Source organism: Ostrinia furnacalis, unplaced genomic scaffold, assembly GCF_004193835.3.
Source record: "Ostrinia furnacalis isolate ACB-3 unplaced genomic scaffold, ASM419383v2 OfSCF0638, whole genome shotgun sequence".
Classification (NCBI taxonomy): Eukaryota; Metazoa; Arthropoda; class Insecta; order Lepidoptera; family Crambidae; genus Ostrinia; species Ostrinia furnacalis.
In genome coordinates, this window is record NW_021130877.1 from 720,124 (window position 1) to 733,610 (window position 13,487).

The following is a 13,487-nucleotide window of genomic DNA, read 5'->3' on the forward strand; positions in this document are numbered from 1 at the left end:
AAAGGGCCTACGTACTGAATAAAATATTTGACTTTGACTATTCAGTTTAGAAGACCCCGCATTAACATTTTCATCTAAGTCTTGAATTTGCAAAATGGCGTACAAAGATTTCTTGTTTTTTCCTTCATGTAGTCTTCCTTCTATGAAGATTATCATGTGTATTTACCTGTTTATCATTATTCCTGCTCCTTCTAGTAATAGAAGCTATTCTTTTGAATCCCTCTATACTCGTTCTCACTGCACTTTGGGTCACCATTTTTATAATTTCACTTTAATGTTAAGATTTTTCACTTTGTTGTATCACAAATGTATTTTAACTAAATAGATGTAGATACTTGTTACACATGCAACTTGTTAATTAATCAAATACGTACACTCAGTTATAGTTTTCCGTCACGATTGACTATTGAATACAAAACCGCAATAGTTTTATTCAACAAAATGAGTAATTTAAAGGAAAACCCAATAAATACGTCACAGGTTCTTAACCTTAAGCCAGTGCATTAATCGTCATTAATTAAATGTAATTACAACTGTATGTAGAACGAGGTCAATTTTACGCATTTTTTGCGTAAAATATACGTCAAAAAGGCTTTTACTTGGAAGTTTTACTTTTGTATGAGTCATCGAAAAGGTTGAGGTGATTCCTGAAATGCACGCAAGCAGAACCTGATTTGTTTTAAACTGGTCCGTCCTTTTTTTTGTAGTAAAATACAATATTAGGGCTCATTTGCACGACAATCCAGTTTTTCCCGCCGCCGCCTAATCCTTAAAACCAGTTCCTGCAAAAATTGGGATGTCTCTCGTTTATTGTTTTTTTTTTGCCTCAAGACAAAAACGTTTGGGAAATTATCCTTTAGTTAGACGAAAAGTCACTCATAGAACGTCAGATTTAGCATTCCCAGAAATGTATTGACTCTTAACCCTTCCATATCAAGTGCAAATAATTACATGCGCGACACCTCGCCCGGACAAATGGCACCAATATTTCACGCCAAGCAAATAAATAAAACGAAGGATATAAATAAACAGGTCCCGTTTAGCAGCAGTCAAGGGTTATCGGCAGTACCTATCTGGGATGGTGTTCTGAGGAATGAACAATTTTATTTTTTAAATTAAATAAATAAAAAAACAGCTAAGAGATAGAGAGAGATCAATTATGGTGTACCTAACTCTCTTACTATCTGAATGCAATAAAAAAGTTATAATGGCATAAAAGTGTGAAAAAGATGAACAATTGTGATTTCTTTCGTTATAAATATGCCGAAAGATAAATCGATAAAAAAATACAGTGCTTCATTTTTTAAATAGATATTGACCTAGATTACATTTTTTTATTACAAATGATACAAACAGAAACGAAAATAATAAAAAATACTCCTTTTTTATTTTGACTGACATAAAGAACATAGAATAGGTACACAAATTTTAAAAAGCTTACAAAATTCTATGAATTTAGATGTCGCACTTTTGCATGACCAAACCACCAACATTGGTCATAACTCAAGATGCGCAGGCGCAGGATAATCGAGACGTCGTCAACGACAGCTAAGGGCCATGGCACACTCGAAACTAACATTCCAATTAGCATTGCTGAAGATAGCGAACAGTGTCCTGCTAATAATTTTACTGCTTTTTAAAAATTCTACTGCTTCAATTCTTAAAATAAAATATCGAATTACCTATAAAAAAATAAAAAAAAAATAAAAATAAAAGAAGATAAGAAAATACCTACCTATTTGCTTTTCTCAACACTGCATTTTATTGTTGTTCTGTACTAAAGCAGTAGTAGTAGGTAGTAGGGTTAACGAGCGTTCTAGGGCACGTGCTGATAGACAATTTGTCGCTTTTAAAATTTTACGTTTAGTATTAACTAGATTCAGAACTTTTGAATCTGAAGTACCTACCTACACAATTTTTTTTTTCAAACTTCAAAAACGAATCACAATATTATTGTGCGAGTGCACTTACTTCTACACACTATCACACACATACAGCTATAATTCATGCCTTTAGTGCATACAGATACCTACAACGTAAGCGGTTTGTGTAAATAATGTGGGTATTTGCTATATTTATTACACATAGCAAATACGAGTATTATGCGAGAGAACTCACGTATGCCGAAATAAAATAGGTACCTACACTGTAAATAATTAGATTTACCTACCTTCCTTTTCGTATTATGACAGTTTAGGTAGTAGGTCTAAACCGTCATAATAAATAATGGTTGAGTAATAGTGGTTATAGGCATTTTACCTTTTTTGAATATTTGTTGATAGGTTTAAAAGCTTAGTGACGTTTGAAAATACCCCAATACAATTAAGGAAAGTATGTAGGTAGACATAGTTTCACGTAGTTTCACGTAACAAAATTATGTTTTTTTAACATTATGATAGAGTCGAAGGTCACTACTTGTATAAAGCTGGACATTCACGGTCGGTTAAACTGATCATTGTACCGTGTATGCCTTTTTAGCTTTATGGTTCCTAAACTACCCTTATTAAAATTAAATTAAATAAATATCCTTGGACATTTTACACTGCGCTTCTAGTCCTAAACTAAGCAAAGCTTGTACTATGGGTACTAGACAACGGATATAAACATACTTAAATACTTTTTTTTTGTAAATACATACTTATTATACATAGAAAACACCCAGTCCAATACAAACAAATATGTTCATGCACACAAATGTTTGTACTGTGCGGGAATCGAACCCGCTACCTACAGAATAGTAGTCCGTTTCGAACCAATACTACACCAAACGGCCGACGGTCTGTTGTGAAATAAAACGTCATAATATGTCAATGTCACCCCTCCCGTGCCGCTTCCATACCTCATGCACTGAGTTAAGAGCTAGACTAATTCTTCGAAAAATGCATTTTTAATTGCACAGCGAAGTCATTGTGTAATGAATTGCATATTTAGTTGCATTTCGGAGATTTGATAAAACTACACTATTGACTTATACTAAGAATGCAACAGTACCTTAACAGTCTGTCTACATTGTAAATATGTATTTCGTAGAATATGTAGTAAGTACCTACCTACCTACTTTTCTTGATTATATGAAGTACATGGCATGTTAACAACAACATTTTTGTTGTTGCATTATGGTAACATGCCTATTCAATGTTAATGTATTTTTCACCTAAAATGTACCTACCTAAGCACCTTACAAAAATTAGCGATTAAGATAATCTATACTTATAATAAATCTGTAGAGAGGTCAATTCTGTACATGAAATATATTTTCAAAATAACTATCAGGAGGTGATTAGTGATCGATACTGATGCCAAAAATGCAATCAGTAAAATTTTTGTCTGTCTGTCTGTCTGTCCGTCTGTCTGTCTGTCTGTCTGTCTGTATGTTCCTTATAGAAACAAAAACTACTTGACGGATTTTAACGAAACTTGGTACAATTATTCTTCATACTCCTGGGCAGGTTATAGGATACTTAGGAATTCCCACGGGAACGGGAATTAGCGGGAAAATCCTTTTGTATGAAAAATCTAAACCGCTTGAGTTAGACGCTTGAAATTTGGCATGCAGGTACCTTAGTGAACGTAAAGCTTAGTTACAACAGGATATTGCAAAATTCCCACGGGAACGGGAGTTAGCGGGAAAAAACATTTGTATGAAAAAATCTAAACCGCGGAAGATAGATGAAGGGGGTAAAACGGGATCCACGCGTACGAAGTCGCGGGCGGCCGCTAGTAAGTAATATAATACGTAATAAATTAAATAATGCCCCTAATTAATTGTAACTCGAGAAGTCTAGTCTAGACCGTTATTGCTATAATTGTGTCTAGAATTATAAACTAAGCGCGTGGGCGTAGGTGCTCGTCCCAATTGCCTAGTTCACACGACTGTATCTGAAATTGTTATTCGAGATCAAATACCATGCAAAACTTAACATAAATTATAGCTGTGGGTGCATGTTTGTTTTAGAGCGATAGCGAGCTTTTAAACTTTCTTTTAGCGCCATCTGTTGTTGAGTAGAAAAACTAAAAGGCTTCATGAAAAACAGCTACAAGAAATAATAAACATTGCAGTGAATTTTTTCACCGTTCACTCGTGTCAGGAAAGTGAAACGACCATGCAATATTTTTGACTAAGGTTTTTTTTTGAATTTGTAAAGTCTACATTGACTTTTTCACAGTGCGAGTCTCAATTATGAACGTCTTGGCAACATTTTGCATGAAAATGTTGTTGCTGTGATAATTCTTATCAGCTAAAAAGTTGAACCTTAGAAACTTTAACATTCGTTGCAGGTGCTATTTTATGGCAATAAACTTCTTTTTCTCAACGTTATCTACCCCAAAATCTTCCTACAGCAGATCCTAAATGAAATTTTTAATTACTAACTAATAAATAGTTTTCACCATCAATCCCTAATTTTTAAGTGATCCCTATGGTATCAAAACTCCTGTTATGTGTTACCGTAGGGGTCACTTAAAAATTAGGGATTGATGGTGAAAACGGGTATAAGTCTACTGAAATAAGAGTAAAAGTGTCATGAACCACAAATTTTTTAATGTTCTTTTTGCCTACACGTGTTGTGTGTTACATAAGGTCTAAAGTATTGTCAAACGCGGAAGAATCAGACAATTTATCTAAGAAGGCTAGGTATGGTCAATCAGAGGTCATCCGGGTCATCATCGCCGGGCATGGACCCTGTTATTGTTGTCTATTTTGATGGCTGATGATGACAAATTGACAAATTGGTGACTATGGAAGTTTACGGACGACGCAATAGCTGTCTTGGTCGTTGTCCTTTTTGCCTTGCTGGATTAGTTTTAATACTACTTGCTTTTGGCCGTGGCTTTTCTCGCTCTTCTATTAATTATAGACATTATAGCCCAACGGTGAAGTGGTCGGACTAGCCGACTCGAGAGCCAAAGAATGCGGGTTCGAATCCCACCGCCGCTCGACTATTGTGGTGAGCCCACTCGTAACACAATCTTATTTAGCCTAATACGAGGGGCTAACGGGACTATTAGTAATTTGTGCAATACAAATCGCTAATAATCTTTTATTAAAACAAAATTAACTCTAGTTATCGTTAATTATAACCTTTATGATGTCAGTAATTCTAGTACATCGTTCGTTCGTTTCAGCCAAATGACGTCCACTGCTGGACAAAGGCCTCATCCAAGGTTTTCCACAATGCAGGGGTTGGAAGACGTAGCGTAGGCAGGCCTCCTACTAGGTGGACCGACGATCTGGTAAAGGTCGCGGGAAGAGCCTGGATTCTAGTACATAAACAATAATAATGTAAGTAGATCAAAATCCTTTCAGCAGCTTTTGCGTGAAACTGTAACAAATACCCTCACAGACTTTCTTTCAAAGAAGCTTCCATCCAGGGCTGTTGCACATAATTTACTCTATTGCCTGAAATAATATGTCGAAAACGCAAAGCATAGTGACTCTTTAAATTATTAATAGATAAACCAGTGAAACCTAGCGTCTATTCAAAATTTAAAAATACCAGCGGCCGCCCGCGATTTTATACGCGTGGATCCCGTTTTACCCCCTAAGAACGTGCTCACGGATATTATGAAACTCCACCAGTTTCGTAAAATCCATTCTTAATGAGCACCTACGTTCTAAATGGAACCCCCATGCAAAATTTGAGACTCCTAGCACTTGTAGTTTCTGAGATTTCGTGATGAGTTAGTGGGTCAGTCAATCAGTGACCTTTCGCTTTTATAGAGTAAGTGGTAATCGAGTTTCATTATTATAGATTCTTAGTAGATTTCAGGTTTCCTGTACATAAACGCACTCACTCGGCCATGAAAGAAACTAAGTAAGAGTCAGTCTAACATAAGTTTTAAAGTAAATATCGGTATTTATAATAAAATTGTAACAACAGAACGTAGAGCTCTAGCTATTTAACTTTCAAACGATCTTGATGCTTTGATTTATAGGCTTAGATTAATAAAACCTAGATGAATAGTCTTCATACAAACGCTTCGTCTAGAGTGAGGCAAAAATCTTATGTCATTAGTGTCAATTTTGTTGGGGAATGTAGACAGTGAAGGCGATTTTCCCGAAAGTAGGGAAATTTTTAAGACTTTTTTAATTATTTTATAACTAACAAAAACAAAACGCATCATGACCATCATGTACTTACTTATTTATTGAATTCAAAGTACCTACCTAATTACAATAAGATAAATCGACTTAAAAGTCTCGATTTCATAAAAAAGGAAGTGTATTTGTACGGCGAACAATTTTATTGGGAAATAAATTTTCTTGTTACTGGTATCATTCCCGTATTTAATTTTTGAAAGCCAAATTCAAGCAAAATACGCGTCGAATCGTAGTACTTACTTATGAAATGTAACACTGGTCACTTTCTTTAGTTTTTCTGATGTATTTAGACACCCTTTCACAGCACAAACCGTCTTAATTAATTAAAAGTCGTCGGACGTGTTTACCAATTGTTCACTTTGACAGTTCATGTGACGTTTACGAGTAAGCCATTCTGGCTCACTAAAATCTGCCTCACCCTTCGTGCACTGACTATCTATCTAGGTTTTATTAATCTAAGTTTATAGGTGAAAAATGATATGAATTTGATAGAAAGCAAGATACATATGTGACTTGATTAATATAGTGATATGTTACCGTTTCCTTGTTTATTTATTTAATACCAGTAGCTGCATAGTTACTACGCTCTGCTTATTTAGAGACTGTGTGATTTAAGCAAAATTTATCTTATTTTTGAGAAACTTCTGTCAATATTACCCAATTGAATCGAGCATAGTGGACTAAGAGACGTTCATTGGCTCTTTCTCTGTAGTTATTGTTTTAACTATGCTTCTATCATTTTTAAAGTGATCTTAGGAAAAAATGAAGAGACGTATAAAAGCTCCTTAGAAGCAAAATTTCACGATTTGTAAAGTAGGTTTTTTTAATTCTTAGGTTTAATCCACTAATTTTACGTTACATGTTTTATATTTACCGACTATAAATAAAACAATTGCCTAACTATATTGCCTTAATTGGGACGAATAAACTATTATGCTCTTAACAATTAAAACAGTATGAATATTTTAATAACTTTATCAAAGAATACAGAACAAAGTTTAACGTACTTTTTTTTAGCTAATTGCACGTTTCCAGTCAAATTGAGTCCAATTTAAATCAAGCGCTTGACACACGATGCGCACGCGCCGGCAATTAAAATCTGATACTTATTTCGTAATGAGTTTAGAGTCATTTTTGAATAACATCTAATCATCGAGAGTGACAGATTTCTAAAGTAATATTTACTTTAATAATCATATTATTGTTATGAAAACAGCTCAATAAGAATATATCATCTACAATAAGTAAATGGACAATTGGATATATCTTTATTGTTTATAAATACACTGTAACTTTTAATTATGCTCTGATTCCTAAACTAGTGAAAACTGTATTTCAAGAGTCAGTATCGTCCCAGTACCTAATTGGGTGCTTAATTTCGATTTGTAAACACATCTTAGTAGGACTTATAGAACTTCTAAATGTAAAAACTTTAGTCTTTCCTCAGATTTGGCTGGGAAAATACGTTTAGTTAATTCGTCTATGTCATAGTATTTCTTTCCTTCCTTTAGTAGGTAGGTTTATCTTAACTAAAATCAGACTTTAGACTAAAACAAATGGATTTTCAACAGGCTGTCTCAATATCAGTTGAAAACGGTAAAATTATCATAACAAAAACATTTATTTCGGCCTCGTTTTGTTTCAAAACAATCGTTTTCGTACGGAGTTATGATAACAAATACTTCAATCAATAACAGTGGGTCTAGTCAAAATGCCATCGCAAACCAATGTGAAGTTTTCACTAATGTCAGTCGCCGCGTCACCAGTGATTCGATTCGATCGGAAAATGGCAGCCAAAATGCACATTGAACCACCAACGACGCGGCGATATAAAAGTTCATTCAAAATCGAATAAAAGTTAAAAAATGTCTATGACTTTGCGATTGTTTTTACTTTTTCTAGCTTTTTTTTTTAAATTAGTTTCTTCCTTCTTTCTGCTCTCTGTTTACATCTATGCTTCGCTGTCAAACTAGCTGTCAAAACGACATCGCGATACGGATTTGTCAAAACAGCCTTAGGGTGGGTTGCACCATCTTAGTTTAACTTTGACAAACGTCTAAAATCTGTCAAACTCCATACAAAAAACACCGGTTAACGTCATAGTTACGTTTAAAGTTAGGTGGTGCAACTCACCCTATTGGTTTTCGATCGAATCCAAGCTTATCACCGGGGTTTTAGTAATCGCAATGAAAATGGCGGGTGTTGCGATTCGATTCGATTTTGATTGAGTCTTAAATGCATGTTGGCTAAGCCTTTGTATGGGAAATTTCAATCCAGTCTTTCGATTATCGATAGGTAGGGCTTTGCGATTCGATTTTTTGCCGTTTGACTAAGCCTTTTTTGTTATCGACCTCTTTTGCGATTTGTTTATTTGTTTGCGACTGGTTTGCGATGGGTTTGCGATTTTAAAGTGCGTTTTGACTAGACCCGCAGAGTGTACTCTGTGTTATGTAACTAGATATTATTTTGGCTACACATAAATCAATATATCGCAATACCTGCAGCCCACTGAAACTTTCTATTTCTTACACTATACGAGTACATTCTCTCGGATTGACATGGTAATTTTACAAAAATGACGGTCAAAGCTCTATTTAAACTGTAGGTGTATTGGTTTTGAATATTTAGACTACTCACTGCTTTTAATCTTATCTTGAGTATAGATTTACAATTGAGTGTTGATTCATTCGCATGTCAGGAGTGATGACATACGAAAGGTCGCTAGCACAAGATGTTATAAGAGACTTTTCCCACCTCTCCTTTCCTGCAATGTGTAGCCAGGATCTGCAGCTTGACCGCCAATAAAAACCCTACCAGGTCAAGTTTGTCTGAACTGAAGATATCTTTGGAAATATCATAGATATTGCCACGAGAGTAAGACCAAATTATAGAAAACACTTTCTACTATACAAAAAGTGGAAAAAGTGGTTTTGCCAAAAGTGTCAGTTATTTAATTCTGCCACGACGATGACGATATGGACTATTCCCCTGATACAAGACGATGTAGGTTAGGTAACACGTGCTTTGTTGAATACCAAAGAACACTAAAAGGAAAAGTTCTTATGAGGTTGGTATTTCCTTGTCTTCTCGTGAGTATTTAACTCTTTAGTATTCAAGGTGCAGAACATATTACTGCTTTAGTGAGTCACGATGTGTCAGCGGTATATCCGCCTTTAACAATAGACAAAGATGGGGTATGAACTTTAAACAATTTACAAGTTTTTTTTTACTTAGATACTTTACAAGGTGGTCCAGATAAGTTAAGGGATTTTATTTTAATACCATATCAAATGATGTTATGCATTTTTTAATCTGAGAAGTACCTAGATTTTCTTTTCGCATTGAAATATGTAAGTAGGTACCTAACTAATTTTGATAATAAATATTTTTTAACTTCAAATATGTAAGTAAATTAAACGTAAACTTCAAATAAACAACGGTTCTTTACGGTATCTTTAACAATTATTTAGTTAATTACATTTTATAACTTAACAAATCCCAATAGGTACTTACATCATAAGAACTCCACATCTGTGATAAGAACCTATCTTTCTTTGCAAACTTTTAATAATTGTTTGATCCGTGGGAACAGTTATTTTATTGAATATTCTAATTAGTCCTATTTGCTCACTTCATGCAGAACTAACCAGTTATTTTAATTATATGAATTGGCAGCCTGTTTCATCCGAGCCAATGTCCCAACCAAACTGGAATCCTCTAGCCCAGTGTTTTTCAACCTTTTTCATGCATTTTATAATGTTATAAAGATGTAGGAACCGAATATTTTAAAATCTATCTTTATAACTTTACTGATGTCTAGCCAAGATGATCCGGGAGCGCTGACATGCAGTACAGTCAGCGTCAAATATGTAGTTCGTGACACCCAAAGCAGCCAAAACGTTCACAACACGTCTTTGTTACAATTGGAATAAGGTTGTGTTGTCAACTTTTTGGCTGACTGTACAAATCACGGCACATAAAGCTAAACAATGTGGCATACTGGCATCTTAAGATGTTGTAATAGGGGAGATTTTTCAACAAAAATGTATAGTCTGACGTGATGTTGGCTGTACACAGCACATGATAATTAATTGGATCATCATCATCATCTCAGCCATAGGACGTCCACTGCTGAACATAGGCCTCCCCCAATGCTTTCCATGTTGCCCGGTTGGTAGTTGCCTGCGTCCAGCGCCTTCCTGCTACCTTTATGATGTCGTCGTCCACCTTGTGGGTGGACGTCCCACGCTACGTTTTCCGGTACGCGGCCTCCACTCCAGATTAATTAATTGGATATTAATCAGCAAAACCTTCTTAATTCTAAGCTGAAAATCTTTAAAGCTTTGTAGGTTTTTCCCAGTTTTTCTAAATTTAGACTTTTAGTAGCTTTGAAAGCTCATTAAATAAGTCAATTGAGTATACGGACTAGTGAGTTAGTGACTTCATGGAGCCCCTTTGACAGTCAAACTCTATGTAGAGCCGCGTTTTGACAGTTCTTAAAAATATGTCAACTAACTGGTAAAAAAAACCTTTTTCGTCTCACCACACACCAGCAAACATGCGACAATGCCCTGAAAATAACTTTTTTGTTACAACAAAGGCTTTTCGTGCACTTAAAGAGATTTAGAACAAATGATTCAAGATTTTGTGAGATAACATATTTAAAGATATAAGTAAATGAGTTTGCATATTATCTTTGTTTATCTTGAGTGTGTTCCTTTACAATCTAGCAACTGATTGTTTATGCTATGTTAATAACGTGTAAGAAAATAAAAAAATATTAATAGTGTAGATAAAAGATGGTAGATAAGGGAGACGACATCATAGGTAAAGGTAGCAGGAAAGCGCTGGACGCAGGCCGCTACCAACCGGGCTACATGGAAAGCATTGGGGGAGGCCTATGTTCAGCAATGGACGTCCTATGGCTGAGATCATGATGATGATGAGATAAGGGAGAAAGTTGAATACCTCAAGCAATGGGTCATGAACTCATGATGATAAGAAGAGCAACAATTGCAAAAACTATTCAAATAAGTTTTATGTTGTTATACCTTATTATTACCTACTGAATATTTTTTGTAATTACCTGATAACCGAAATTCACACACAATTTTATTTAGAAGGGAAGATGAATGTTATTATGTAGGTACCAAATACTAAATTACAAATATCAATCTCAGCCGATTTGTAGGTATCTACTACCAAATTACAACTATCAAATTTAGAACCGAGATTAATTTAGAACTATCAAATTTAGATACATAATAATGTTATTTTCTTAGGTATTCTCATGTAACCTACATTACGTATGTATTTTCAGAAAACAGTTTTTCTTGTGATGTTGTCCAGGCACCCAGAGTCTAAGTTTTGCTAAGTTTACGACTAGATGGCGCTGTTTATGATAACCATGGAAAGGCCTAAGTCTTAAATTAACAATACGTTCTCGAATCAGTCATCCATACATTGACCATTCAGTTCAAACCTACAATTAATAAAAAGTTACATACCGGTTCATTCAAAGTAGTATTCGATGATGTACTGATGGCGAACACTTCTGTACTGTCAGCTAGTTGCATTTTTCCGCTTGACATGCAATCTAGGGCACCCATACTCTATCTTCACTTGTAAATGTTTCAAATCTTTTCACTGGTATTAACTTGTAGTTTTAACTCAAAGTCATAGTAATAAAGTCTTTATTTACCAACACACAACGCCTACGTTAAACTAAATCGAAATAACACAACACAATCGATTAAATTTCAAAACATCGATAACAACTACAAAGCACCTAGCAACCGTGATTACTACACGCGTCGATAAAAGTACTTCAAGTTCTCACAGTAAACGTAAACAAACGGCTGTCAAACAAAATAGAACAACTTTCGTTTGAAAAATCGGAACTGGGAAACCGTAACCCACGAGCTGTGTCTCACAACTGACAGTGTGCGTGCGCGCAGCAGGCCAACGATATGTGAGCAACGGTATATTGGATGTGGCATCTTTAACTTTCCTTATCAACTCGTATTTGAGATGTGAATCATTGTGATAAATGGCTTTACGTTAATGTTTTCGTTGACATGTTAAAATTACCTTCGTGACAACGCGGTGTTAATTGCGGTAGCATGCATGATGACTCATTAGCATTTTAATAGCGATTGAATTAATTAGATTACGTAAATGGAATAATTGTAAATTCTTCGTTTTCTGTTAGGTGCTTATGAATGCTGTTTACAAGATTTACTTTCTTGTCTTATCAACAAAGTTCTTTTGTATGAATCAGGTTAATTTACTTCTAACGTCAGAATATTAACATAAACTTATTTTCTTCTTGGATGGCTTAAACATGGAGTGCAGGTGCGGTTTTGTTCCCCAGTCGATGAAGCACCTGATGTCGTGCCCTGAGTGCCCAAGCAACTGCACTCAGGAGGATTTGATGAGTGCTGCTGACAACGCCACTCTTGTGGCGGAGTTTTGGGCTGACACTGTAGGTTTATTGTCGACACAAAAAGAAGAAGAATTTATTTTCAAAATTGTGGTAGCTGAAAATAAACCATAATAGGCGTGCGTTCTTTGTAATCTAATAAATCAAAGGTTATCTGTTAGTTTTACTGAAGTGATAAGAAATAACTAACTATTATGACTGTTCATGTATGTTTCATCTATTTATTGTTACACATGACAGTTATTACACCAGCCCATATGCTGTGCTGAAGGGCAAGTTATGTTTGGGACATGCGTGTGGCCTGAAAAAGGTCTACATGGTAATAAAGAATTTGGATTTGGAATTGATAGATTTCATTGATAGATGGTGCTACAGGATACTGATTTCCTATTTCGGATTTGGAGCAGTATGAACAGTCCTGTAAATCAACCAGGGCCAGAAAATTACCATATTAAGCTGCCCGCTTTTACTGTCATCAGGCTTGCAACGGAGGGAAGTCGAACCTTAACTTCAAACTCCTCCTACGTTCTTCTAATTAATTTCATTGCGGGTCCAATGATCCTCGTAGTTAACTTTCCCCCGGGACAAACTTGACTTTTACTGGTTGGGTTTTTATGGCGGTCAAGCTGTAGATTCTGGCTACACAGGAGTTGCAGCGTTGGGAACGAGAAGTGGTAGTTTCGTGCTCGTTTTTTACAAAATACCTTTTAACTACGAGTAGGTTGCTATTACAGTCTTAAAGGAATGTTATTAGGAGAGTGGGATTTCAAACGTTAATAAGACTTTGCGAATCGAATCTTTTATCTTCTTACGGGTCGACTGGGCCAGGATTGTATTAACTTTATTATGAATAAGTTATTGCTGTTTAATGTGCCACATCCATTCACTCGTTTTCGTGGCTCCAGCATCATGTTATAGCAACAATCTCGCATGAATCACACGTGA

At 35.4% G+C, this 13,487-nt stretch overlaps 1 protein-coding gene across 2 annotated transcripts in view; it reads right to left on the bottom strand.

Moving 5' to 3' along the window:
• LOC114366576 (phospholipid phosphatase 2) overlaps positions 1-12,044 on the bottom strand; it is a 30,616-nt gene extending 18,572 nt beyond the window's left edge. Inside the window, exon 1 of one of the 2 annotated variants that reach the window (XM_028323493.1) lies at positions 11,608-12,044. In XM_028323493.1, the coding sequence (XP_028179294.1) occupies positions 11,608-11,709 (102 nt within the window). In that variant the 5' untranslated portion in view covers positions 11,710-12,044. Of the gene's footprint in view, positions 1-166; positions 388-11,607 lie in introns of those variants that run through there. The other variant, XM_028323494.1, reaches the window with a different exon arrangement.
• Positions 12,045-13,487: the final 1,443 nt, after the last annotated feature.